Genomic DNA, 14,128 nt, shown 5'->3' on the forward strand with positions numbered 1-14,128 from the left:
AGACCACGGGGAGCTGTATAGAGCTAACATTCACATCAGGTGGTCCAGTTTATTGGCCTTCTGAAACTGTCAAGATCCTGACCTTGGAGTGACGGCAAAACTGCTTTCAGCTTAACAGTCCCCAAACCAGGGATTAGAACCTGAGTCTCCTGCATTGCAGGCGGATTCTTTCACATCTGAGCCACCAGGGAAGCCACAGTGGAGATAACCTACATATAAAGTACAGATTCTGTGCAGTTTTTCTTTTTATTGCTCCTTTCTTCCCCACCATGTCTACCTACTTCTGGAATTTCTTTCACCTGACGTTTTCTTCTGCATACAGAATTCAGAGAAGGGAGAAGATGCAGGAAGGGTCCAGATATAACTAGAGTTATGTATTTTATTTGAGCCTCATCTCTTTGGAGGAAGGGGAACAGAGATGAGGGGAATAAGTTAGAGGTGGTCTGAAAAAAATCACAAGGGTGAGGGGTATGAAGAAGGAAGTCCTTCAGTGGAACATCTGGTGAAGGTAAGATGAAGTGAGCCCATGTAAATCCATGGCTGATTCATGTCAATGTATGACAAAAAACACTACAATATTGTAAAGTAATCAGCCTCCAACCAATAAAAATAAATGAAAAAAAAAAAGATTATTCTTCACAAAACTTTGACTACACTTTGGAATAGTTGTACTTCGAACAAATTTTGTTGACTCTTACAAGAAAAGCACATAATTTGCATTTCATGCCATGTAAATACAGATTTAATTAACACTTGCAACGTCTGAAGGTGCAAAACCTTAAATGTTAATTAAACCTCTATTTACATAGCAAGCAGTATGTAGCCCTCCATTTTCTTGTATAATACAAGGAAGTTTATTTTAAACTCCATTAATCTGCTACACAGTGGGATAATAGGATGCTTTGGTTAACTTCCAACAAATAGTCTTCTATTATGGAGAACAACAAAAATGACAGTTTATGAAGTCTTCCACTTCATTCCTGCAGTAAATACGAGAATACTCATTTTAACAGCATTTTTTCCTCAGTAATATTTAATCTTCATTTAAAGAACCAGCCTTATATTACCCTCACCATCAATGAAAGGATGTATAATTTCTATAAAGGCTAGCCATCTGTATCTCAAATATTCTATTAGAACTGCAGATATATCTCACATAGTTGAACAGAAGTGTAAAAAGCATTGTGCATTGTCATATAGAGTGAAGTAAGAAAAACAACAAATATTGTATATCTCTTATATGTGGAATCTAGAAAAATGGTACAGATGCATTTATTGGCAAAGTGGAAATAGAGTCGCAAATGTAGACAACAAACATGGTTACTGATGGAGGGGGGGAGGTGGAGTGGGACAAATTGGGAGATGGGATTGACATACATATACCACTATAAAACAGATATATAAAACAGTATAAAACAGATAACTAATGAGAACCTGCTGTTTAGCAAATGGAACTCAACTCAAGGGTCTGCGGTGAACCAAACGAGAAGAAAATCTAAAAAAAGGTCTTACATGTAGGATACATGTATATATATAACCAGTTCACTTCATTGTACAGCAGAAACGAACACACCATTGTAAAGCAACTATATTCTAATAAAATTAAAAAACAAAATAAAATAACACATTGTGTAAAAACCACAATGGATTCAAATGTTTTAAATAAAGCTTTAATTTTTAAAACTGAAAAAAAAAAAAAAAAAGATGAAGTGAGCCTGGATAAGGAATTCAGAGATAAGTCTTGGTTGGTTAGCATTGTGATCTGGGAGTGCGATCCTAGTGCTGAGCAAGGAAGGAGGCCAGCAGGTGGAGGAGTCGCCAAGCGAGTGCTGCTAGTTTGTAACTAGCCTGCATCTCCGGACCAAGTGGCCCTGTTTGGGTGGGGAGGATTTGCCAAGGAAATGTGATGCCTTACTCCTAGCTCATCTCCAAGGTATCCTCACTGGTGCCAGCCTTGGATGTGTATGGTTTCACATTTTGATGCCTCCTCTCTACTGACTGTTTCCTAGCCTGAGTCTGAGTTGGGGATCTGGGAATGATAGCCCTAAACAGAGACCAGTACTTCTGCCTACTCGGCCTGGGACTGGCCTCTGGCTCAGGCTCAAGCTCTGTCTCTTGATCCAGCTCAGATTCAGGCTCCAGCTCTGACTCAGGCTCCACCTCATGATCCAGGTCTAGGTCCAGACCCAGCCCAGGGTCTTTAGACATCTGTACTGTGGAATACAGATCCAAGTCTGATTCCTCTTCCATCTCTGAGTCTGGGAGTAAGGAGAAGGCTGGAATTTTACTTCTGGGGGCTTCTGTAAGACTTCTGCTTGTTTTATGTCTTGATTCTTCTTTCTGAAATACACACAGTTAGATGGCTTAAAATTTCCCAAGTGTATTTAATTTTTGAACAGTCAAGGAATTTCAGAATATAGTAGGACTTAATGGTACCAGAAAGCATGGGTTCCCGGCAAAGTAGAAACTATTTCTGGCCTAAATTTGCTTTTCATCTTCTTGGCACCTTCTAGTTTCCCAGTTACTTACTATGCTTCGGGCTCCATTAATCCATAACTTCCAACTCCTCTAGTTTTTCTAAGCCAGCCTAGATTTCATGATCATCCATTTAAACCACAGTGGTCTTGTCAGCATTCCCGAATGTCTTGTCTTCTTGATTTTACTTGTCTTTCCAACCCCCTAATGTATAATATGTCCCCTACATACAAACCTTCAAGTTGCGAGCTTTCAAAGATGTGAGCGTGCGTCTGGTTCCAGCAAGGAACCAGAACCTCTGCCATCAGTGTCAGGCGTGAGTGACATTGCAACTTGCCCTCCATCTCCTATTGCTGACGATCCTTCAGCTCTACCATCTCCCACCTCTTCCCCCCCTCCCCGCCCTGCCTCCAGTCAGTAACTCTTCTTACCTGTTCACTCGATGTCAGCCCCTGGATTACTACTGTACTTTTCAAGGTACTATATTGTAAGACTTAGAAGGCTTACTTTTTGCATTTGTTTCTATGTGTTATTTGTGTGAAAAGTATTATAAACCTATTGCAATACAGTACTATACAGCCACTTGTGTTACTTGGGTACCGAGGCTAGCTGTGTTGGACTTATGAACGCACTCTTGAGGCAGAGCTCATTTGTATGTAGGGGACTTAGTATAATCCCTGGCACGGTGTGTAAGGCCCTTCGTGACCTGGACCCTTGCTGTCTTCTTTAGCTTTGTCTCTGTCCATAATCCCTACCTTTTGCTCTAGTCATAAAGTTAGACTGCCAGATCTTTACGTCTGCTAGCTTGTCAGTTTCATTATTCATCCCAAGGATAGGGAGATATTTAAAATAGGTATCAATTGGTATGGCACTGGCAGTAACCAAGCTTGCCGTGAAAGGATTCTCGAGGCCTCTTCTGAGTGGGGTAACCCTTCTTCGACTGGGAAAGGATCCTGAATGACAGGCAGATGTCATGGCAGTGTGAGAACCTGGGGACCCAGGTTGACTGCTCTTTACCAACTGGTAAGGGAACCCTTCAGCATCTCACATTCTGGGACAGCCACACTCAAAAACCTTCCCTGCACATTGCTCATCTCTCTCTGATTAGATGTTCCCCCCTACCTCCCCACCTCCCCCCCCAACCCCCGTTGCCTCACATCATCCAACCTTGTCTGTCTCTGAGAAGGTTTCCTGTATGACAGTCTCTGATTCGTCCACACTTAACTCGGAGGACTCCGGCAACTTCCTCGACAAAGCAAACAGCACAGCGTCGTGGAGGGTGAGGAACAGCTGGGCCTTAGTGATGCCAGTGTCGAAGAAATCATTCTCCTCGAGGGACCTGACCACAAAAGCTACAAACCAAACCAGGAACACACACAGGGTCAGACACCTGGGGAGGAGAGGATCCAGGATTCAAAACGCAGCCCTCTTCACAGGAGGAAGGATACTCACAGTGACACCCTGCAATGAGCACCAGGATGTTGGCATTTTGGAAAGCACTGAACATCTGCGGGGAGAGAGTAAACCAGTGATAGAGATCTTCACACTCGGTAGAGGAAAGGGCCTTTTAATTAGCTGAATTTTCAAATCTCTTTGGTCATTCACTTGTCTGGGCTATCTGTACCTCACACCCATTCAGCTCTGTAAACATCTGATGAGCAAACTGCTATGGGCCAGGAAATGGCCAAAGTGCCAGGAATACAGAAGAGAATCAGATGGTCACGTGTCGGGTGAGGAGTGAGAGGGAGGGTTGTCCGCGATCTGAAGTGGGGAAACAGTTCACATAAAGAGACAGTGTTCAAGTGAAGATGGTGCTAGGCTAGACGTGGGCACAGGCGTGACAGGGACCACTGGACAGTCCTCACAAACAACCACAACTTGGTGTCATTGCTTAGTGTTTGCACGTGACTCCCTTCTCTCTGGAGCTCACTGGACAGAGGTGGCAAGTTGTGGCCCAGAGATGGTCAAGTGATACAGTTGGGAACGGTATTCAGGGACCCTAAGGGTCATATTCAGAACTGCTCTGCAAACCTGTATTTGAATTTAGTAAAACATCAGATATTTAACTTCAGATTAATAAACATCAAATACTGACCTCAAGTATACATTTCAGCCCACGCACACACACAAACACACACATACATACATACATACATATGCTCTGGGACTATAAATCTTAATGTTCAACTCAAAACAAGTCACCACTAACCTTAATACTCTAACACTCAACAGGTTCTAACCCTGGGCCCTTAGTTGAAGTGTCAAAAGAAACAAAGTAGACAGACTCTACTTCTTTCACTACCAGGAAGAAATGAGAAAGTCATTCTTGATCAAATGGTAAATCACAAAGTGATTTGGTAAAGAGCCAAGGTAGACATACTCTAAATGACAAGCAGTGGGAGACTCAAATCTCATGAATGTAGCTGATGAATTCCCTGGTGATCCAGTGATTAAGAATCTGCCTTGCAATGCAGGGGACATGGGTTTGATCCCTGGTTCAGAAAGATCCTATGTGCTGTGGGGCAACTAAGCCCATGTGCCACAGCTACTGAGCCCCAGCTCCAGAGCCTGTGAGCCGCAACTACTGCAGCCCATGTGCCTAGAGCCCATGCTCTGCAATGAGAAAAGCCACTGCAATGGTTTTTAAGTTCCAGCACTGAAAGTTCTTTGCACTTGTTGAGGCCCTTGCACCTCAATAAAGAGTAGCCCCTGCTCACCACAACTGAAGAAAGCCTAAGCTCAGCAATGAACTCAGTGCAGCCAAAAATAAATATATAAAATTTTTTTTAAAAAAAGAAGCTTAAATGGAGTAATTATCTCTAATAAGATCAACCACTGGAATTTTTCTTAGTGAGTGTAAGTTATCAATTATGAAGTAAACAAAGCAATCATTTCCTCCAAAAAAGCAGTATAGAGCAAAACAAACAGCACCGTGTCAGGGAGGACAAAGAACTGCTGGGCCTTGGTGATGTGATCAAAGAAATCACTCCTCTCCAATGCCCTGACCGAAGAAGCTACAAACCAAACTGGAAACAAACACGGAGTCAGACCCCTGGGGAGTAACTTGTGATTTTTAAAGTGCGAGAGTGTGCTGTGAGCCTCTGACAGCTGCAAAGTCAAGGTCCCAGACATGATCTGGGGCAGAGAGTCATCAGCGTAGGCCAGGTGTGGGAGGGTCATGCTAAGGACCAGAACACACGGTGCCTCCACAAAAACGAAAAAAGAAAGAGAGGGAGGAGAAGACGGCACAGCTACAGAACAGGGGGAAGAGTGACATAAAGTCAGAGGCTTTAAGTTCCAGTGCTGGACAGGTCCCTTCCTGGCTGTGAGCCCAGGACTCTTAGGGGGAAATGTGGCTTGTCTCCCAGGGCTGTTGTGAGAACTAAATGAAACAGTGTATATAAATGTGCTCAACTCAGTCTGGCATGTAAGAGACATTCAATAATGGAAGGTCAATGAAATCTAAAGTTGCATCTACAGTGTAAGACCAGGAGAAGAGAACACAGCCCAGTACTACAACCTAAAATGGGGAAGTTCCAAAGATAAAATATAATCAAGTATATCTGAGTCTACAAATGGAGTTGGGGGGGGGGTTGGAGGGGAGAGGGTCTCATGGATGGGAAAACCCTTAATGTAAATCTCTTCTCAGCCTCTCATTTCATAGATGAGGAAACCAAGACCCAAAACAATTTAATAAGTTACCTTGGGTCCAATGGACAGGGGGTGGCAGTCAAGCCAGGACAGAGCACACATCCAGAGACCACTTTCTGCTATGACAAGCTTCCTATTGCCTTAGACCAAAGAGGAGCTGGATTCACTTAAAACAGAATCATATTTGCTTGGGAATAAGAAATAGGATAAAATATTTATAAATATTTTGTTACATAGAATTTGAGCATCAAAGAAGGAAAATCAGCTGAAGGAGCAGCTCTCAAAGAAAAAAAAAAAGTGGGTGCAGTCAGAGCCGGGAAGCGAGTGGGTTCAGGATATGTGAAACTGAGCCAGCAGAAGCAATAGCGAGAGAGAATGAAAAGAGAGAAGCTGCCTGAGAAAAAGATACTTATGCGATTTTAAAATTGGAATATGATTGCTTTACGATGTTGCGTTAGTTTCTGCTGTATAATGAAGTGAATCAGCTATATGTATAATACATCCCCCCTCTCCTGGACCTCCCTTCTACTCTCCCTGCATCCCACCCCTCTGGGCCATCACAGAGCGCCGAGCTGAGCCCCCGTGCTTTATCGGCAGGTTCCTGTTAGCAGCTTCCCACAAGCACTATTTTCTGCTTGCTGTGTGCTTTGCTTACTTGCTCAGTCATGTCCAACTCTTTGCGACCCCATGGACTGTAGCCCGCCAGGCTCCTCCATCCATGGAGATTCTCCAGGCAAGAACACTAGAGTGGGTTGCCATGCCCTCCTCCAGGGGATCTTCCCAACCCAGGGATCAAACCCAGGTCTCCTGCATTGCAGGCGAATTCTTTACCATCTGAGCCACCAGGAAAGCCCATTTTGTGCTTATGAGACATTAAACAATAAAAACAGTATGGTTGGTTGTGCACCTGAGCTGTCCATATTTGTACAAGAAGGAGAGAAATGAAAACTGTCTGAGAAACTAGAAGGTGGGAGAGAAATCAGGACTCCGGGAACACTGCTTTTGAAGGAAAAATCTTTCCTGCCTTTTTCACCCAAAGAGGCAATGAAGAGGGAACTGGCGAAGATCCTTATGGGTCTGGACTGGGGTACTGGACTGGGCAACCTCACCCTTGATGTGTCACTTCATCACAACTTCTTCAAACCTCCTGAGTGCCTTTTAGAGCAGCTGAATAGTAGAGAATTCTGTATGAACATTTTTCTGTAGCATATGAACCTATTCCTTGAAATTTTTTGTAGCTAACTCCCAGGATGTGAGTTGCTGGGCATGACACAGATCGTTGTTTCAATGGTGTTAAGAATTTTCTGATTTTTAGTCCTTGAGGAACAATGTGCCATGCTTAGGGAACCAACCCTTGTTTAATAAATCAGAGTTGCTTCATTTTCTTTTTATGCTGGTTGACCTTAAACTGTCTTTGGTATGCACGTTTCTAGTGGCCTAGGAGTCACAGAGCAGCTGATCAGTGACTAACAGGATTCAGTCAGGGATCAGAGCTCTTGTGAACACCTCCTCAGTACTTACCTGTCTTAATACGACCAAAGCCTGTGCGTCCACAAGATGTACCATGGAGAAGTCCAAGATGATGGTGTGGACGCTGGGTAGAATAGTTGAAGTCGAGTAAGGCACTTTTGTAGCCCTGACCTGAGTGTCAGAAGCCTCAGGGAGTGTGATCGTCATGCTCCTGGAAGGGTCATCAGAAAGCCAAACTTTCTCCACCTCCTCATAGTTTGGGTTTCTCTGAGATGTGGAAGATGTTATGTATGGTACTTGGTCTTCAGACATAGTCTGGGCTGTGTCCATGCTCTCGAAACGTGAGCAGCGGATCAGGTTAATGAAGGAGGAGTCTCGGCCCCGTTGAACTTCATATCGTTCGGTGTAAATAACCTGGGACAACAGAGTTGGGGGGGGGGTGCTGTGATAAGACTCCAAGAAGGCTGGAAGTATCTGCAACTATGCTGTTTCTGTCTACTAATTCACTTCCCTTGCTCTTGGAAAACTTCACAGACCACGCACTATACCTTTCTCCTTAGATATTTCATTTTCACTTCTAGCTTGTGACTAAAACCATATTGATCTTTTTTTTTAATTGGAGGATAACTGCTTTACAATATTATATTGGCTTCTGCCATACAACAACGTGAATCAGCCACAAGTATGCACATCCCCTCCCTCTTGAATCTCCCCCCAACCCCTTCCCTCTAGGTTGTCACAGGGCACAGTGTTGAGCCCCCTGTGCTATAGAGCAGCTTCCCACTAGCCGTCTGTTTATGCATGGGCTTTCCTGGTGGCTCAGTGGTAAAGAATCTGCCTGCCAAGCTGGAGACACAAGTTCGATCCCTGGCTTGAGAAGATCCCCTGAAGAAGGGAATGGCTACCCACTCCGGTATGCTTTGCCCGGGAAATCCCATGGACAGAGGAGCCTGATGGGCTACAATCTATGGGGTCATAAGATTCGGACACAACGTAGCTACTAAACAACAACAATGTATATAAAGCCACATTCATCTTCCCTGATCCTCACCACTCACAGCATCCCCCTCCTCCCTACCAACTTCCCCCACATGCATCAGTGACATTATCATTGTCCTAGTGAGCCAGACTCAAAATCATCTTTGATTTATTCTTTTCCCTCATCCCTGGGTTCTAATTAGTCTCCAGCACCTACTATAACTTTAAAGCATTGGATTATAGCTGCTTATGGAAAAGTTGAACAAACTTTTTGGCCAAGCCGGTATTTCTTCCGTCAGTCCCTTTTCTCAACCCTCCTTTCTCAACAGTGAAACTGTTGTCTGTCAAACTTCCTCAAGAAGACAGAAGTTCCTAGAGCATGGCTGTATTTACCTTCCACTCCTCTTACCCTCCTAATGGGCCTGGGGTGCTTGGCATTGTTTAAGGACAGAACCAAGCCTCAGGAATACAATGGCAAGAAAGATGTGAATGTTAACTCTGCAGTCATGGCGGCCAGATTCTCCCTGGGGAGAGGGCACATGTCCATTTAAAGGATGAGTAAAAACCTATAAAGGAAATCTTAAAGGAAATCAACCCTGAATACTCATTGGAAGGATTGATGCTGAAGCTGAAGCTCCAATACTTTGGCCCACCTGATACAAACAGCTGACTCATTGGGAAAAAAAACAAAACAAAACCCTGATGCTTGGAAAGATTGAAGGCAGAAGGAAAAGAGGGCAACAGAAGATGGGATGGTTGGATGGCATCACTAATGCAATGGACATGAACTTGAGCAAACCCTGGGAGATGGTGAGGAACACAGAAGCCTGGCATGCTGCAGTCCATGGGGTCTCGAAGAGTTGGACACAACTTGGTGACTGAGCAAAAACAGCAAGCTATATAGACAAGAACTGGAAGGCATGTGGGAAAATGAAGAATCTGTTTGCTACAGAAGTATACTTTGGGATGACGTTTCTTCAAGAAAAATCTGTTCTAATAATGTTGCTTGTGAAATAAACTTTAAAGATAGGGGAAAATGTAAAGATAACTATACATGATAGTATATATTGTATTGCTAAAAATGGTGTGGACAAGTGATAATATTACAGTTCAAAGAAGACAGATGTTCCCCAAGTCTTGACAGTCACTGAGGCCAGGCCTTTGGGGAACAGCTGACGGTGGGGTTCAGTGGTGAGGAGATTCAAGGTTCTCCAGGCAGAATAAACCTATAAGGGACTTCCTGGGTGGTCCAGTGGCTAAGACTCCACTCTCCCAATGCAGAGGCCTTGGGTTCTATCCTTGGTTAGGGAGCTAGATCCCACACGCTGCAACTAAGAGTTCTCATGCTGCAATGAAGACCCAGTGCAGCCAAATAAATACATAAAAATAAATACTAAAAAACAAAAATAAATGACCCAATCAAAAAATGGGCCAAAGAACTAAATAGACATTTCTCCAGAGAAGACATACAGATGGCTAACAAACACATGAAAAGATGCTCAACATCACTCATTATTAGAGAAATGCAAATCAAAACCACAATGAGGTACCATTACATGCCAGTCAGGATGGCTGCTATCCAAAAGTCTACAAGCAATAAATGCTGGAGAGGGTGTGGAGAAAAGGGAACCCTCTTACACTGTTGGTGGGAATGCAAACTAGTACAGCCACTATGGAGAACAGTGTGGAGATTCCTTAAAAAACTGGAAATAGAACTGCCATATGACCCAGCAATCCCACTTCTGGGCATACACAACGAGGAAACCAGATCTGAAAGAGACACGTGCACCCCAATGTTCATCGCAGCACTGTTTATAATAGCCACGACATGGAAGCAACCTAGATGCCCATCAGCAGACGAATGGATAAGGAAGCTGTGGTACATATACACCATGGAATATTACTCAGCCATTAAAAAGAATTCATTTGAATCAGTTCTAATAAGATGGATGAAACTGGAGCCTATTATACAGAGTGAAGTAAGCCAGAAAAATAAAGACCAATACAGTATACTAACGCATATGTATGGAATTTAGAAAGATGGTAATGATAACCCTATATGCAAAACAGAAAAAGAGACACAGATGTACAGAACAGACTTTTGGACTCTGTGGGAGAAGGCGAGGGTGGGATGTTTCGAGAGAACAGCATCGAAACATGTATATTATCTAGGGTGAAACAGATCACCAGGCCAGGTGGGATGCTTGAGACAAGTGCTCGGGCCTGGTGCACTGGGAAGACCCAAAGGAATCGGGTGGAGAGGGAGGTGGGGGATCGGGATGGGGAATACATGTAAATCCATGGCTGATTCATGTCAATGTATGACAAAAACCACTACAATATTGTAAAGTAATTAGCCTCCAACTAATAAAAATAAATGAAAAATAAATAAATAAATAAACCTCCGAGAGCCTCCCCACTTTTCTCCATCTGCTCTACACTCTTTCAGGAGCTTTCACAATCCACTCCCTCTGGGTCTGCCTGAACTTACTGCCCAGGCCAAGCCTTTTACTCTGACGTGCTTGTGATCAGTAGTTCACTCGTGTCTGACTCTTTGTGATCCTTTGGACTGTAGCCTGCCAGGTGGCTTTGTCCATGGGATTTTTCCGGCCAAAAACAAAACAAAACAAAACAAAAAAAAACAAAACACTGGAGTGTTTGGGCATCTTCCTGACCCAGGGATCAAACCCATGTCTCCTGCATTTCAGGAGGATTCTTTACTGCTGAGCCTCTGGGGAAGCCCTTACTCTGACAACCCCATGCTCACTTTTACCTCTGTGTTGCTGCCCAAGCCTGTTCATGGACTGGGAGTCCTCTTTTTTCCTACCGGACGTAAATCCAATTTTCTCTCTCCTGCCTGTCTTAAGTCCATTACTACCGTGATGTTTCCCTGTCTTTTTGAGTTCATGCCCATATTTCTTTACCTAAAGTCAGAGTTGTTATAGACACACAATTTAGAACATAGCAATATGCTGCATGGTATGCTTCACCATACTATTTTCATCACTACTACTTTTTGTGCTATCAAGAAAGAAATAAGGGACTTTCCTGGTGGTCCAGTGGCTAAGACTCCGGGTTCCCAATGCAGGGACCCTGAGTTCAATCCCTGGTCAGGGAGCTAGATCCCACATCCTGCAACTCAAAAGTTTGCGTGCTGCAACTAAGACCCAGCACAGCTAAATAAATTTTTTTAAAAATTTTTAAAAAAAGAAATAAAACACTGCACATTAAACTATAATATTGCCATTGATTATATAATGTATCTAAATTTCAGAGATGGGAAATAACGTATATTTTTGGATGGATAAAATACAATAATAACCTTAAATGTCACATTAATGGAGTGTTGTCTCTCCAGCTTGTTTGTTTCTTTTTTTGGCCATACAGCACAGCTTGTGGAATCTTAGATCCCTGATCAGGGATTGAACCTGGGCCCGCGGCGGTGAAAGCACAGAGTCCTAACCACTGGACTGCCAGGGAATGCCCTCAGTTGCCTTAAAATTCCATGAATTGCTTCAAAATAATCCTGTGATTTTGATGGGTTATAGGTGGGTAGGGGTATTGATGAAATGATTGAATATGAGGTGATAAATCTTAAAGTGGTTGGTGGGTACATAGAGGCTCATTATACTTGTTTCTACTTTCGTATAGGTTCAGATTTTTCCATGAAAAACTTTTAAAATAAAGAACAAGCCAAATGAACCTTGAGGACATTATGCTACATAAAATAAGCCAGTTGCAAAAAGACAAATACTGTATGATTCCACTCATATGAGGTATCTGGAATAGTCAAATTCATAGAAGCAGAAAGTCTAATGGTGGTTGCCAGGGGCTGGAAAGAAGAGGAAATGCCAAGTTGTAGAATGGGTCAGAGTTCCAGTTCTTCAAGATGAAAAAGTTCTGGAGATACATGGCGGTAATGATTGCACAACAATGTGAATGTATTTAACACTACTGAACTGTACACTGAAAAATGGTTCAGATGCTAGATTTTATGTTATCTGCTTTATATCACAATTAAAAAGAAAGACCTAGAGGCAGAGGCCCCTAAACATTTGGTTTTCTTTTTCATAGTATCATAGTTCTGGGTACCTAGTATAAGCCCAACAAATACTAGATGATTGTATCCTACTCTAAAATATATTCTCTGATGCCCTATAAACACTCTCTACCATAATCAGTGCAATGTGGATGCAAAATAAAAATCAGAGACAGTGTTAATTCTACTAGTAGAGTTGTTCCTCTTGGCAGGGAAGTTTGTATTTTCCAGGAGCTCAGGAGAAGTATGCTCCGTTCAGCTGTATGGGAATGCGAATGGGCTTTCCCGGGTGGCTCAGTATCCACCTGCCAATGCAGGAGATGTGGGTTCAATTTCCGGAATGGGAAGATCCCCTGGAGAAGGAAATGGCAACCCACTCCAGTATTCTTGCCTGGAGAATCCAATGGACAGAGGAGCCTGATGGGCTACAGTCCATGCTGCGTCACACACACACAAGTGCATGTTCTGTATTTGTTGGTGCCCATGTGAGGAGGGCTTCCCTGGTGGCTCAGAGGTTAAAGCGTCTGCCTGCAATGCAGGAGACCTGGGTTCGATCCCTGGGTCGGGAAGATCCCCTGGAGAAGGAAATGGCAACCCACTCCAGTATTCTTGCCTGGAGAATCCCATGGACAGAGGAGCCTGGCGGGCTACAGTCCCCGGGGTCGCAAAGAGTCGGACACGACTGAGCGACTTCACTTCACTTCATGTGAGGAGGTGGGTGGGAAATGTGTGTGTGTGCATGCATGTGTGTGTGTGTAGATACGGCTGCTGCTCCAGGGTGTAGGTACACATGAAGTCCTCAAAGATGGAAATGAACAGCCCTGCTCTGGGGAAAGGGAATATTTAGACCAAGTCTGAGTTGGAAATGAATGAGCACTTTAACTCAGCTGCTAGAATAATCTTCTGAAGCACGTCTTCTTCTCCGCCCTCCCTACCACATCATCATTTCCCTGGTCACAGACTGATATCAGGAGACCCTGACAGACCCTTGGGAACCCCAGCCAGCTTGACCCTGCCCCTGACCCTGCTGCAAACTAGGAAACAATCTTTCAATCACTCATTCTCAGAAATCTACAGCCAGGAAGCTAAGATTAAAGTCAAGGAAAACAGGGACAACCAGGGAGCTATTGACAATCTCAACAAGCAGACTGTGCTCTGAGCTCAGATAAGTCACTGGTCGTTGGTTGAGAAGGGAGTCAGAACTTGAGACATCTCCTCCTGCCTCCTACTCTCAGGGTAAGATCTGACCTGAAAAGGAACCTCTGTCTCCATTTCTGAGTAGAAACGGAGATTTCTGATTATTCATGGTTCTTCTATGAGTTAAAATCCCTGAAGGAGTTTAGATTTTCTTTTTCTTTCTTTTTTTAGAAAACTATTAGTGCGGGGCTTCCCTGGTGGTACAGTGGATAAGAACCTGCCTGCCAATGCAGGGGCCACTGGTTCAATCACTGGTCCGGGAAGATCCCACCTGCCGCAGGGCAGCTAAGTCCATGCACCACATCTGCTGAAGCCCGT

General features: G+C 43.7%; 1 protein-coding gene across 2 annotated transcripts in view; it reads right to left on the reverse strand.

Annotated features, from left to right (window-relative positions):
• Window positions 1-1,720: 1,720 nt before the first annotated feature.
• The window catches only part of SLC26A8 (solute carrier family 26 member 8), an 82,959-nt gene continuing 70,551 nt past the window's right edge, over window positions 1,721-14,128 (reverse strand). For both annotated transcript variants that reach the window (XM_043449309.1, XM_043449310.1), the window contains exons 17-20: window positions 7,648-8,010; window positions 3,928-3,982; window positions 3,643-3,827; window positions 1,721-2,340 (exon numbers count right to left, since the gene is read on the reverse strand). In XM_043449309.1, the coding sequence (XP_043305244.1) occupies window positions 1,918-2,340; window positions 3,643-3,827; window positions 3,928-3,982; window positions 7,648-8,010 (1,026 nt within the window). In that variant the 3' untranslated portion in view covers window positions 1,721-1,917. The remainder of the gene's footprint in view (window positions 2,341-3,642; window positions 3,828-3,927; window positions 3,983-7,647; window positions 8,011-14,128) is intronic.

This window comes from Cervus canadensis, chromosome 28 (assembly GCF_019320065.1).
Source record: "Cervus canadensis isolate Bull #8, Minnesota chromosome 28, ASM1932006v1, whole genome shotgun sequence".
NCBI classification, from domain to species: Eukaryota; Metazoa; Chordata; class Mammalia; order Artiodactyla; family Cervidae; genus Cervus; species Cervus canadensis.